Source organism: Stegodyphus dumicola, chromosome X2, assembly GCF_044657685.1.
Source record: "Stegodyphus dumicola isolate Sdum_Otavi_A_Nest chromosome X2, ASM4465768v1".
NCBI classification, from domain to species: domain Eukaryota; kingdom Metazoa; phylum Arthropoda; class Arachnida; order Araneae; family Eresidae; genus Stegodyphus; species Stegodyphus dumicola.
The window spans coordinates 139,012,790-139,027,572 of NC_140781.1; the positions used below are offsets into that span (position 1 = coordinate 139,012,790).

The window sequence follows — 14,783 nt, forward strand, 5'->3', positions numbered from 1 at the left end:
AAACACTGAAACTAAAAGTACACCTCCAGAATCGGTCAGAATCTGTTGTATAACTAATTTTAACTGTGAGAGTGCAAAGTTCCGCCCCCCCCCCCTTTTTTTTTTTTTTTTTTTTTTTGGTAGCTGGGAAATAGTGTTACAATGGCCTGATTCTAACACGTTTTCCGCTGAAATGTAATAAATAATTAAGCATACTCAATATTGACTTCAGGGGTCAGCAGGCTATAAAAAAAAGAAGCATGACATTAAATAATCTGACTAAAGAAATAAATCTTTTAAACTTATGAAAAGTGAAGATCGTTTTCAGAAAACAGTTAGAATTATAGCAGAAGGTTGGTTTGGTTTAGTTTATTTAATTATGGCAAAGCACACTAGGGCTATCTGCCTAAGGGGAGGGTTGCCTTCGTGGAGGACTTTCTAAGCAAAACTGACTCGTATACATCTTACACATGGGGAAAACGTCATTATAACAGAAGAGACAGCTATTTAATACATGGGCATTTTAGTGAGCTGAAATATTGATATATACTGATCATACGAAAAGGCTTTTTCCTTGTTTACACACTGTTTTGTGCCGTATTCAGATTGTTTTCAGAAAATTCTGCACCTCAAATTGAGAAACACTGAAACCAGACTTTCTGTAGGTACATGTCTTACATGTCTAAAACCTGTCATTTAAGAAAATACGCCTGCTTTCACCTTTCTTAAATGCTGCATACAGGTCATAAGTAATACAAAACCTTATTATTATGGAAAAATCATGGTTGATATCTGTAATATTATTTCAAAAGGCATTTATTTTCCGCTTTCGTGCTTAACTTCTGACAGGCAGTTTAAGAACTAGAAAGTGAACTTAGCTTTGATATGTCTTCAACTGTAGTCTGAATGAATAGAAGAATGGTGGACGGAATGGAATTTTTCATTCCGGAAATATTTGTACCTTACACAGAATTATTCATTTCTTTATCAAATCTTAACTTCTGGTGAATTTAAAATAACAAATTAAAATTTTCATTTTATACTGTACACATATGTTGCTTTAAAAACGCGAGAGGAGGCAAACGATGATACTATAAGTAAAAATGAGAAATCTCTGTGCTTATTCATGTTCCATTTAAAACATTTCCATTTAAACTTTATTCTGAAAATAAACCTGTAAGGATCCTAAGTTTTACTAACGTTTATTTTGTTTTAAATCTTTACTATCACTTCTTATTTTCTACTTCTGGCCCTAATTAAAAGCTTTAACTTATTTATGCAAATTTGTCTTGTTAACGCCAAGTACTTAAGTTGTGGCTTTTTGCCAAGCAAGAGAGAGGAAGGAGTGATCGGAAGCAAGCCGCTTGCCATAGTAGTTTTACTCGGTTGCTGGTTGCCTTCAAGGCCAGAGATTTAGTCCTCTTAATAATTTCAATCGTATCGTAGTTTTAGCAGCTCTCTGTACTACATACGGATTTTGTTAAATAACGGCCAATATTAAAGCTAGGCACTTGTATATTAATCCAAAGTTAGTTTTAGTTAAGGTTTTAGTTAGTAGTTTTATATTCTTACGTTCAAACCACAAGTGGTTGGTCTCTGTATTCCGAAGTTCCGGAAATCTCTGTAAAGATAGAAAAACAAAGGGTTTCGTATACCCTTCCTGTGTGTATTGTCTACTTCACAATTTATTGAACATAGCTTGAGTAAGCTCCTTGTTCCGAGTCAGGACAGTTCATGTTTCCAAAGCAAGTGAAGAGGAACACAAGTCCTGATAGTGGCGCACAACGAAGAAGAATAACCATGGCCGAGTTTCAAGAAGAACGTGTGGTGCCTGCAGAAGCGGCTCAGAATCAAGAAATGCCAGCTGCCGCCCTGGAAGGATTTGGGTACATCGTCCAGACCATGCGCGCATCGATGAAAGCAGAAGCAACATTTAATGGAAACTCACCGGTAACAAGTTTTTTGGAAAAATTGGATGACCACTTCATGCTGTATCCAGTTCATGAATTCCAGAAAGTCACCTTAGCTACCAGCGCTTTCAGGGGCCAAGTGCTTAATTGGTTCAAATGTATAGGCAGAAAGACTATAACGCCGTTAGATAAATTATTTTATGTTCAAAAAAGAGCCCCAGAATTTAAAAATGGGCGATATAGAAAAATGAATTAAAGAAGCAAAAAAGAACACTGAAGTAGCACAAAGAAAACAGAAGCTATATTATGATATGAAACGACGGGGAGTAACTTATAACGTAGGGGAGGAAGTGTTAAAAATTAAGCATTCACTTTCTTCAGCACCAGAAGATAAAACTGCCAAATTCTGTCCACGATTTGAAGGACCATATGTCATAGAAAAAGTAACTCAGGCTATAGAGGTGTTAAAAGCCAGGAATGGTGAAACCTGCACCGCAAACGTTGACCGGATAAAACCGTTTTATAATCGTAATAAAATGCCAATATTTCAAGATCTTTTGCAGGATCCGGCACGGCAGGCACAATCTCCAGAGGTGGAACAACGACAATCACAAGGGCAAGCCATGAGTAGAAAGGAGCAATTGAAAAGAAAGTTCCCCCGTTGGAAAACTGAAGGTAACAAGAAAAAGAAGCCATTCCACCGACCAGAAAAGAGAGGGCACGACCACCCCCAGAATGAAGAAGGGAGAAGTGCGACTAATGCAAAGAGAGCCAGGAGAAATGGCAGCAACTATAACACGGCTCCAAAACGGAAGATCTACCCATCGGATAGGAGTCTACGCAGCAAATGTCGACGAATTGATGAAGGAAAACCGGCTGCAGATGCAAAGAAGCAAGAAAAGTTTGAACAGCCAGCAACGAGATCCAGGCAACAACGAGAGAGAGTTGTCCCGGTTCCGCCAAGACCAGCTGCCATCAAACGGCCGAGACCACAAGCAGATGCTAAAAAGGTCTTCAAGGGTGACCGTACTGGAAGAAAATGAAAGCTCATGGAGGAAGAAACCGAAGGGCGAATCCGCACAAGAAGGAAGATAAACCAGACGGTAGTCTTCGCCACTTTCCAGGACTGGGCAGAAAAAAGGATGTCTGAATATCACAAAGATAAGTAAAACTTTATGTTACTTTGAAACTTTTAAGTTAATTTTTCATTCTTACTGCAAGTGGCAGAATTCAAGAAGTTTTACCTCATGTGAGGCCTACCTTTATCGCCAAAGAGGCGAGAAATGAGTTGTTACCTATTTTGGTATTATGTTTTTCAATTACTCGCGAGTAAAACTAAAATTATTGTATAATAGGAATGTGTAAATACTTCAATATTGTAAAAGCATTGATAATCTTTGAGAAAGGTACCTTAAGAAAATTGTAAAAATTATTGTATAAAATTTTATTTAAAAGATTCTGGCAAGAAAGAAATTTTAGTCTGAAAGACTTTTGAAATGTAGTATTTCAATATAGAAAAATTGGCACTTGCTTGGAAAAGAATAGAAGTTAACAAACAATGTACTACTAATGTATGTTTTAAAATGCGTAAAATTAACGGCATGTTAATATGTCCTTATATATAATGTGAACTGTTATATTTAAAGTTAAGAAATACTGTGATATGTTAAAAGTGAAAATATTAGAGTAATGCCAAAAAAAATTTTTTTTATTGGTGTGACTGTAAAAAGAGCAAATTATTGTGAATATGTGTTAAAGGTTGAATGAATGTAGTTAGGCTCTCTGACGCTACACTTCAGAGTTAGCCACTTTTCAGAATAGTACCTCAGGGTTTAGAGATGAATATAAGGTGTGTTCTGAGGTCTTGTTATGTTGAATTTTAACACGTTAGTGTTTTGATGGCAGGCGGTAGTGTTGAACACTTGTACATAGACACGCACGTGTTTGGTGTTTTTCTTTACAACACATGTCAGAGAGCACAGGGAGATAATTAAATAACGTCATGAATGAAATAAGAATTTTAAAAGAGAAATATAAGTATTCATGTTACTTGCCATTTGATTGTGTACCAGATTCAACTAAGAAACTCCTGTTTATAGGTGCAGTACAGATAAAAATTATTTGTCCATGGAGTTGATAATGTAAAAACGACTTTTTAATTTCTAGATTAGATAATTTCTAGGGAGAAATGTTTGTAAAAGATTGGCCTCGAGTTAGATTCTAGAGCTAAAAGTTTTCAACAAGGTCGTTTTAGACCTCAGTTTCAAACTAATTAACTCTGGCGGGAAGTATGTAAGGATCCTAAGTTTTACTAACGTTTATTTTATTTTAAATCTTTACTATCACTTCTTATTTTCTACTTCCGGCCAGAATTAAAAGCTTTAACTTATTTATGCAAATTTATCTTGCTAACGCCAAGTACTTAAGTTGTGGCTTTTTGCCAAGCATAAGAGAGGAAGGAGTGATCGGAAGCAAGCCGCTTGCCATAGTAGTTTTACTCGGTTGCTGGTTGCCTTCAAGGCCAGAGGTTTAGTCCTCTTGATAATTTCAAACGTATCGTAGTTTTAGCAGCTCTCTGTACTACATACGGATTTTGTTAAATAACGGAAAATCTTAAAGCTAGGCACTTGTATATTAATCCAAAGTTAGTTTTAGTTAGGGTTTTAGTTAGTAGTTTTATATTCTTACGTTCAGACCACAAGTGGTTGGTCTCTGTATTCCGAAGTTCCGGAAATCTCTGTAAAGATAGAAAAATAGAGGGTTTCGTATACCCTTCCTGTGTATATTGTCTACTTCACAATTTATTGAACATGGCTTGAGTAAGCTCCCTGTTCCGAGTCAGGACAGTTTATGTTTCCAAAGCAAGTGAAGAGGAACACAAGTCCTGATAAACCTTTCACTCAATGGAAAAGTAGTAATATGAATTTAGATTTCTGGCGCACTTATAGGCGAGATATTATAAACTTAAGGTAGACCTATCAGGATTTTAAGTTTTACTAACTTTAATTTATTTTAAACTTTGCTATCCTCTCTTATTTTCCATTTCCGGCCAGAATAAGCGCGAGTAGGATTTATATGCTAATAAGCTGCAAACTGTAAAATGTATTTAAGAAAAGGCTTCTAGCCAAGAAAGAGAAGAGTCTTCCAGCTGCCCTGCTACGCGCGTGCGTTTCAGTCAGTTCGTGTCTGCCTTTAGGTCAGAACTTAGTTCCTGCTGACATAATAGGCGTATTGTAGTATCTGCATCTAGCTCACTACATACGGAACGTAAATACACCAATCTTCGCGTTAATCGTCTCTGCCAAGAATTTAAGTTTAATTCTTTTTTAGTTAAGTTAGTTATTAGGTGAATATTTCTTTTTACGTTTTACACCAAAAAATGTTGGTCTCTGTATTACGAAGTGCGGGAGCACCTGTACGCTGTGTTAAATAAATGGTAAAGTTAACCCTTCTTAACTTGTTTGTTTATTTATCGTACCCACGATCATAGCTTGAGTAAGCTCCCTGTTCCCAGTCAGGATTCTTATTGATGTTTATCAAGTCAATTAGAAGGGACAGTAGTGCTGACAGACCTACCGATCAATGAGAAGAGGTAAAATGCGCCTTCCCCCGTATATTCCGCTCCTTTGACATGTTGTTAATCAATAGTCATTTCTACTCCTTTTAACTAGCTATTTGCCATTTTGTCGTCTATGTTGTGCAAGTGCCATCTTCCAATAGAAGAATTTCTTTTCTGAACTAAAGCCAACTTATTCATTTTGTAAATATTACTCAAAACAAAACATTTTGTATTTAAAAAAATTCAAAAGACTTCTCTCCCTATATATATGTAGATATATGTATACATGTATGCATATTACTGTGATTCTCTTAATTTTCTTATTATCATTTATGTACTGCAGTGTAAAAGGAATGTCAGAATTTCTAAGCTAGAAACCTGTGTTAAATTAAATTAGGCTTTTCTCGTCATGCTTATTTGTCAGTTATTACATGTGACTTTATTATGGCATTAATGAATGTGCATTCAAAATATTCACAGCGCTTCCTTTACTCTTTTCACTGCCAAAATTCATACAATAAATGAAACGAAGGTGAGTTAAATAAAGTAGATTAGAACCGATTTATTGGCTAAGAAAAATTTATCATTGAATGCCCAACCACACAGCCTTCATGAAACACGTTTTAATATCGAGTATCTCTTTAGTCGAATTTGAGCAGTTAAAGAAGGCTATTTTGACATTTGAGCAGTTAAAGAAGGCTATTTTGACATTTGAGCAGTTAAAGAAGGCTATTTTGACATTCTCTTCCATTTCACTAATGACCGAAGTAATGGCAAAGAAATACAATTCATTAATATCAGGAAGGTTTTCAGGATTTGAATGAAATTTGGTATATAAATGCTTCATAGATGGAAAGATAAATATAAGAAAAAATTTAAATTCTATAAAGCATATAAATTCAGTTTTTGACAAACATTGAGTATGTTTCTAATATAACATTCCTTACAAGTAAAACATGATTTTGTATCTATGTAGTGTATTTTGATGTAACAAGGTTCGAATGAGGCTTTTTAAAGATCTCCATTTGAATTTTATTCTGAAAAGAAATGTTCGCTCAAAAACAAAATAATTATAAACAATTCAAAGGAAAGTGGCTCTAACTGCCAAACTATAGTAGGAATCTTTAGTTTTGAATTTATCCACTACCATATAAACCGGATAAATATAAAGAACTCCAAAATAGAATTGCGGATATTTACAGTTTTGCTTTTAAAATTTTAATGTCCTGCAGCTGAAGGTAAATGGTTTTTTTTTTTTTTTTTTTTTTTTTTCCCCTTTATGTGCATGGAGCAGCAATGCAATAAAATATTCAGCCTTAAGAAGGCATGAGCACCAAATCCGAATCTTCGGCCTTACGCAGTCACGCCAGTGCAACCAAAACAAAGACGTACTTTAACACAGGTGTAAGTTAATGATTTTATAACTATAATACTTTATGATTATAATATTAATATATTAACATAATATGTTTTATTTAAAACAAGTGAGTGTGTTTCATTAAGTATTTATTATTCATGTTTCTTAACAATGTACTTGCATCAGCCTTAGACGACGGATGCGAAAACTAAAAAGAAAAATATTACACTAAACAATGTGACTAAATTAAAAACTTCTAAAGCTATTAAAAGGAAGATGTTATTAGTAACAATTAGAAAATATCGCAAAAGACAATAATTACACAATGTACAACTATTTCCTTGACAAAAATTTTGTGCTATAAGAATCATACAAAATGTTCGGCATTTTCTTTCCTTTTTTTACACTATGCTTTCCAACATAAAGCTGTTTTCATGAAACCGTTTCCATAAAACTATGCGCTCCATTTTGAAGAACTTTGGAACATGAAGTTTTACAGCTAATAATTTAGGAGATTTAGAGCTAATAATTTAAGAAAATAAGCCTGCTGCAACATTATCGTATGCCCTCTGCAGATCATAACTAATAAAAACGCTTATTATTTTGAACAAAATAAGGCTGATTTTTCTAATATACAGGGTGATCTTTTTTAAAGTGACAGTGTTTGGAGCGCCCTGTAGAGGGATCTAATAGCCGAAATGGCACCAAACTTGGTATTTAGACTAATCAAGACATGGGGGAAAATGATTCCGTGAAAAAAAACTTTTAGTTCCATAAATCGCCGCTATGGGATTTTGGGGCGCTGCTGTAGCTTACAAGTAACCTCTGCTATAGCCTCTCACGTTACCGGAACGTGCGTTACTGGTGAAGCTGTATTACATGAATCAATGTAATGCATCCGCAGCTCTTGGGGAATTTCGAACCAGAAAAAAATTACGAAAGGAACCTTTATCGCTGAATGGTCTTAAGAAAATGATTAAGAAGTTCGAGGAAACGGGGTCACTGACCATTCGCGCTGGGAGAGGACGTAAACCAGTATCAGAAGATGTAATAACTGACGTGGCAACTGCAATTGTCGAAGGATCGCAGGGAACCATTGCTAGTACTAGCAGCGCCCGAGGTGTAGCTCGACAATTGGACATGAATTATTCCACGGTATGGAGAATTTTGCGGAGCGTTATTGGATTTTACCCCTACAAAATCAGCCGCTTGCACGTACTGAAACCAAGTGATTATGATAAGCCAGTGACATTCGCTCTATCGTTTCTTGCCAGGGTAGAAATTGATGATGCTTTTCTATGGCACATTCTGTGGGGGAGATGAGTGCCATTTTTATCTCAGTGGGTCCGTAAACACACAAAATAGCCGAATTTGGGCTTCTAAGCAGCCCCACACCGTGCACGAAATCCTATTAAATTTTCCAAAAGTCACTGTTTGGTGTGGTTTCACAGCCGAATTCGTAATTGGGCCATTCCTTTTTGAGACCATGACTCCGACAGGACCCCAAACGTGCACCATAAATGCAGAAAGGTACTACGAAATGCTACAAACGTTTGTTATTCCACAACTTCAGCAAAGAAACCGTCTCCAACAGACAACCTTTATGCAGGATGGTGCTCCGCCACACATTAGTAATAAGGTAAAGCAGCTGTTGCGCCAAAACTTCACTGATGATAGATTCATAAGTCGCATTTTTCCAGTTGCATGGCCGCCTCGTTCCCCTGACCTCACGCCATGTGATTTTTGGCTCTGGGGTTATTTAAAATCTCAAGTTTATGTTGGTGGAGTATCAAATTTGTCTATTCTAAAGGACAACATAACACAAACAGTGCAGAATATTCCTCGTGATATGTTACATACGGCTGTGGAGAATGTTGTGCACAGAATGCACGGTGTTAATTCTGAGAACGGTGCTCACATTGAATGTGGTTTAATTCCTCACAGAGGAAGTTAATATAGTAAATAAACATTAATAATTTAACTGTACGATTGTATGTCTTGATGTCCCATGTCTTGATTAGACGAAATACCAAGTTTGGTGCCATTTCGGCTATTAATTCGCGCTACAGGGCGCTCCAAACACTGTCACTTTAAAAAAGATCACCCTGTACTTTTAAAAAGTTCAGTTCCCGCTTTTGTACTAACTTCTGACAGGTGGTTTAAGAACTAGGAACTGAATATTATCATTTACTCAATTAATAGAAGAATGGGGGAGGGCATGTATTCTGATTCAGCAAATCTTACTATCTCAATATTACCTTTCTGTATCAGTTACTAACTTCTAGTGAATCGAAAATAAGAAATTAAAATCTTCAGCTTTATATTTCCCACAAACATTGAGGTAAATCCGCGAAATGCATCAAGACATATTATATTAATGTTATATTTTTACTGAGTATAGTTATGAATAGAGGTACCAAAAACTTTTATTAATTTCCTAATTTTGTTACTTAGTTTATTAAAAATTTTACATAAATTTTCCCCATAAAATGTGGCATTAGTTTTGCGCATAAACAGATCTTACAAATAAAAATACTCCCCCTTTTAAAGGGCGACTGGGGTTTTTTTTAGGGGACCCAAATGCCAAATCATGGGTGAGGAGAATTATCATCCAACACCCTTTTTTAGTTCGGGCGCCACTGTAGAGACATTAGGTATTTTTTAGAAGCAAGAGAGATTGAAAAATATGCAATGCCTTTGCCGGGAATCGAACCATGGACCTCTCAATTGCCCGCTGAGCGTGCAGACCACTACACCACGAAAGCTCACTAAGAAGGCGGGAGAAATACCTTATAACTTAAATGTTTTTAAATTTATTTATTCGGTATATAACAGAAGAATAAATATAGCCATGAATATGGAATGCTTTCAGTTGTCATTAAATACACTCTTATTAAAATATATGTTTATAATTATTTGTATAAACGTTTAGTTTATGTTTACTATGTCTAATTATGAATATAAATATTAAAAACTTTCATTAATTTCCTTAATTTCTTATTCAGATTATATGATACGAATTTTTGCAAACTTTAGATTTGTTTATAAACATAATTTTTCTTTCCATTATGATATAATATTTTTTAGAAATAAAAATCCTATTCTGTATTTCCATTCTTTATTTTGATTTAACACAGATGAAAGTTATTCCTTTTAATAACTTCGATTTAAATTTAATTTTGAAAACAATTTACTGCTCAGAAAAGAAGAAAATAGTAAGAATTATACAACGTAAAAAAAAAAAAAAAAAAAAAGCCCTTCTTTCACAGCCCCCTTTACACAGTCATGCTCATAAAATCAATACAAAGACCGACATTAACAAAGGCATAAGAATATTATAATGAAGTTACATACATACGATTCTTTACACTTGTAGTATTATTACACTAATAAAATATTTGTTTTAAAACATGTCAATATTCTTTATTACGTATTAATTATTAATGCTGCAAAATTTGTCTGAAAGGAGCAAATAGCTTTATTGTGGTTTAGTTTCCACATGTTTCCAGAAAATATAAAAATAATGCAATGTACTTACATAGGCAGACCATTTCCTGGGGTTATATTTAAAAAAAAAAAAAAAAAATAGTGATGTTAAACAATGTGACTAAAGAAAATACTTTTAAACTATTAAAAGGAATAACCTATCAGAAAACTATTAAAAATATCGCAAAATAGTTACAAAATGCATGAATATTTTAGTGAGTAGAAATTTTGTCTTATACGGATCACATAAAGCGTTAAAAGTTTTATTTTTCTTTCTTCATTAAAAATAAACAACCTTTTTACACAATCCTTTGAGCCGCATTTAAATTGCTTTCATAAAATCGGGCGCTCCATTTTGAGAAATTCTGAAATTGGAACTATATGTCTAGAATAAAACATTTAAGAAAACAAGCCTGCTAATATCTTTCTTGAATAATTCGTCATAACTAATAAAAAGGAATATTAGTATTATGATTAAAACGTGGATAATCTCTCTGATATTCTTCTAAGAAACATTCAGTTTTCGCTTTCGTACTGAATTTCCGGCAAGTTTTAACAGCTGGGAAACTGAAAATTATCATATATTTTAATTTTTCTTCAAATTCACTCCGAACTGATAAAAGAATGTTGAATGATTTTTTATTCGGCAAATTTTATTATCTTATATAGAATATTCCATTTCTGTATGAGTTGCTAAGTCGTGGTGATTAATGCATAACAAATTAAGATTTTCAGTTTCCTATTTTACACATACATTTTTGTAAATACCCGAAATGCATCAGATCAAGAAGTATAAACATATAATTTTACAATGTATACCTTATCAATAATGGTATTCATAACTTTAAATTATTTCAAAAATTTGTTTCTCAATTCATGTAATATAATTTTTTAAATAAAATTCTCCGAAAACAGCATTGGTTCTGTTTATAAACTGAAATTACAATTAAAAATGAGAAGCCCCCAATGCTCATTAAAATTTTTATTAGTAATACTTAGATATCTCTAATGTCCTTAGTATAAGTAGTATAATGAAAATAATAATATTCGCTACTTTTTGTCGTTAATCAAATGAAAAAGTAATATCAGTTATTTTCAGCGTTCGAATGCATAAAATGTAGCTTAATTAAAACCTGTTAGGTAAAGAACAAAGTTTTACGCACTTCAAACTGTCATTCTAGAAAAACATAAAATAATTATTAAAATTGTAGGAATATGCATATTAATTTAGAATTTCATTTTTTTAAATTTATTTATTCGGTATATAACAGAACAATAAGTGTAGCCATAAAGAGATCAGAAGCGAAGCTTTCAGCTGCATTAAAAACACTCTTTTTGAAACATACATCAGTAATATTTGTAAAGACGTCACATGTTTGCTGCGTATAGGTATGAATATAGGTATTAATTTCTTTCATTAATTTTCTTAATCAGTTATTCAGGTTTTTATAGTATGAATTTTTACATAGCATTCTTCCCCAAATGTATCACTGATTTTCTTTATAAACAGATTTTTTACGCTACTTTGATTTAATATTTTAGGAATAAAAACCCGATTCGATATTTGCACGCTTCATTTTGATTTAACAAGGTTTAAAATGATTTTTTTGTACCAATTTCTACCTAAATTTAGTTCCGAAAATGATTACTGCCAAAAGAAGAACAAACAGAATTTAAAATATCTTTAAAAAATTAATAAATAAATGAAAAATATAAAAGTCGTCACCCTTGTTTTTATACTGTCGTAGGAATCTTTGATCTTGAAACTTGCCACTAGCATTAAAACACGATAAACATAAAGAAGGCCAAATCAGAATGACATGTATTTATATCGTTAATTTACAAATTCAGTATTTTGTAACTAAATGTAGATAGCATTTTCCATGTATGTTGATGTGATAGTAGCAATAGGCACTTAACCAGAACTATGACCAACCTTCAGGAACCATGACCGCCGAACCAGAATAATATTCGGCCCCGCGAAGACATGCCCATCTAACCAAAACAAAGACCGACTTTAACAAAGTTATAAGAATAAAAGTATAGAATTAACGATGTTATATAAGTAGAACACTTTATGTTTAGAGTATTATTGCATTTAAATAAAATATTTTCTGTAAACATGTGGAAGTTTTTTTAAGTATCTTGCAAAGTCTGGTTGCAAAATCTGCTTTACCTGAAAGACGAAAACAGCCTTACGGCGGCCCTAATTTACCCATGTTTGCTGAAAAATAATGCAATATACTTACCTTTGGGAGAGAAATTTCGTTTCGCTATAAAAAAGAAAAATATTACATTAAAAAGTGTGACTTAAAAAAAAACTTTAAAACTATTAAAAGAAATTATTTATTAGCAAACAAGTAGAAATATAGCAAAAGACAATAATTATAAAATGCATGAATATTTCACTGACTGGGAATTTTGTGCTATAAGGATCATATAAAATGTTGGAAATTTTATTTGTATTTATTTACGTAATTCCCCCCCCCCCACACACACACACAATGAACCGAATAGGAACTATTTTCATAAAATTATGAGTTCTATTTTGAGAAATTTTGAAACTAGAAGGTTATGTCTAGAACCAACCACTTAAGAAAATATGTCTGCTGCTTGATTCACGGAATGATAGATTATAACTAAGAAAAACACATATTATTACGGACAAAACGTGATTGAGCTTTCTGATATTTTTTTAAGAAACATTTCACTCTTTGCAATCGTACGTAACTTACAAGCGTTTAAGGAATTAGGAAGTGAACATTTATCTTATATATTTTTTAAATTTCTTCAAATGAAATATGAAACATAATGATGATAACATAATGATGAATAGCGTATAATGTTGCTTCAGTAAATTTTATTATAGAAGATTTTACATATTTGTATGAATTGCAAAGTTGCAGTGATTAAAAACTTAGAAGTTAGATCTATGATTTATATTTTACACATACTTTGTTGGAAATACCAGAAATGCGTAACAACAATTTGTATAAGCTATCCATTTTTACTATGTATAGTTATAATTACATTCAATTTATATAATATAAATTTTTATATAAATTTCTCGAAAAAAATGGGGCAGTAGTTTTGTTTATGGACAGAAATTTCGATACCTGGAATACCTGGATTACCTATTACATGGATACAACTGAAGCTTTTCGAAATTCCTAAAATGAATATAATAATATCAGCTATTTTTTCGGCTTTAATTAGAAGAAAATATAATGTCGGCTATTTTATAGTGTTCAAATGAAACTTAACTGAAACCTGTGAAGTAAAATTTAAGGTTTCACACAACTGTCATTCTACGAAGACACGTAATAATTATTAAAATGTTCCCGCGTCTCTGATTTCTGAGTAATGGGACTTTCTTATTTGAAAAGGCCTGTACTTAACACTTTTTTTAACTCGAGAATTATGGATTTTCAGGTGAAAAAAAGGTGTGCTTTATCATTGATTTGCACGTAAAATGCTGTTACTTAAAGTGTCAAGTTATGCAACAGTAAATATCCGATTCTACATTTCCTCGCTTAGTTTTGATTTAACACGGTTTAATTGGATTCTGTTTAACAATTTCCATCTAAATTTAATTCTGAAAAGAATTTACTGACTAAGGAAGAAGAAACGAATTAAAATTTAGCAATAATTAAAAAAAAAAAAAAGAAAAAAAAAAAAAAAAAAAGAAGAAGAAGCAAATTTTGTCCTTGGTTTTCGTACTGTCAAAGGAAAAAGAAAACTTTGATTTTGAAACTTCAGCTAGCATAAAAACTAGATAAGTATAAGCAACTCCAAAATAGAATTCTATGTACTTTATAGCATTGTTTTAGGATTTTAACATATTGTAACTACAAGTAGATATGTATAGCTATGAATGCAAGTGTTAATAACTTTCATTAATTTCTTTAATTTGTTATTCATTTTATATAATATGAATTTTTAAATGCATTAGTTTTTTATAAACAGAACTAGTGGGAGTTAATATTTTTTAGAAATATAAAATGCGGTTCTGTATTTGGACACTTTAGTTTGATTGAACACGGTTGAAAGGGATTCGTTTTAAAATTTCCATTTAAATTTAATTAGGAAAAAAATGTTGGGCTCGAAGAAAAAAAAATAATTAGACCTTAACATTCTTAAAGGGGAGGAAGAAAAAAACGTGTTACCCTTGTTTTCGTTCTATCCGAAGAAGCTTTGATTCTGAAAACTCCTACATAAAAGCATGCGGCATAAAAACATGATAAACATAAACAAGGCCAAAACAGAATGTCATGTGTTTATATTGCAATTTTTAGAATTTTAGTATTTTGTATCTAAGGAGATTTTCTTTTCCTATATATTGATGTGGCTGCAGCAATGGTCATCTAACCACAACAATGTCCAGTCTAATGCAGCCATGATCGCCTAACTAGAATAATGTTCAGCCTCAAGTAGTCATGCTCATCTAACCAAAATAAAGACCGACTTTAACGCAAGTGTAAAAATAATAATG

At 32.8% G+C, this 14,783-nt stretch overlaps 1 protein-coding gene across 5 annotated transcripts in view; it reads right to left on the bottom strand.

Moving 5' to 3' along the window:
* The window catches only part of LOC118204584 (uncharacterized), a 144,616-nt gene that overhangs the window by 41,488 nt on the left and 88,345 nt on the right, over positions 1-14,783 (bottom strand). For all 5 annotated transcript variants that reach the window (XM_085808812.1, XM_085808814.1, XM_085808810.1 and 2 more), the window contains one exon: positions 12,541-12,564. In XM_085808812.1, the coding sequence (XP_085664938.1) occupies positions 12,541-12,564 (24 nt within the window). The remainder of the gene's footprint in view (positions 1-12,540; positions 12,565-14,783) is intronic.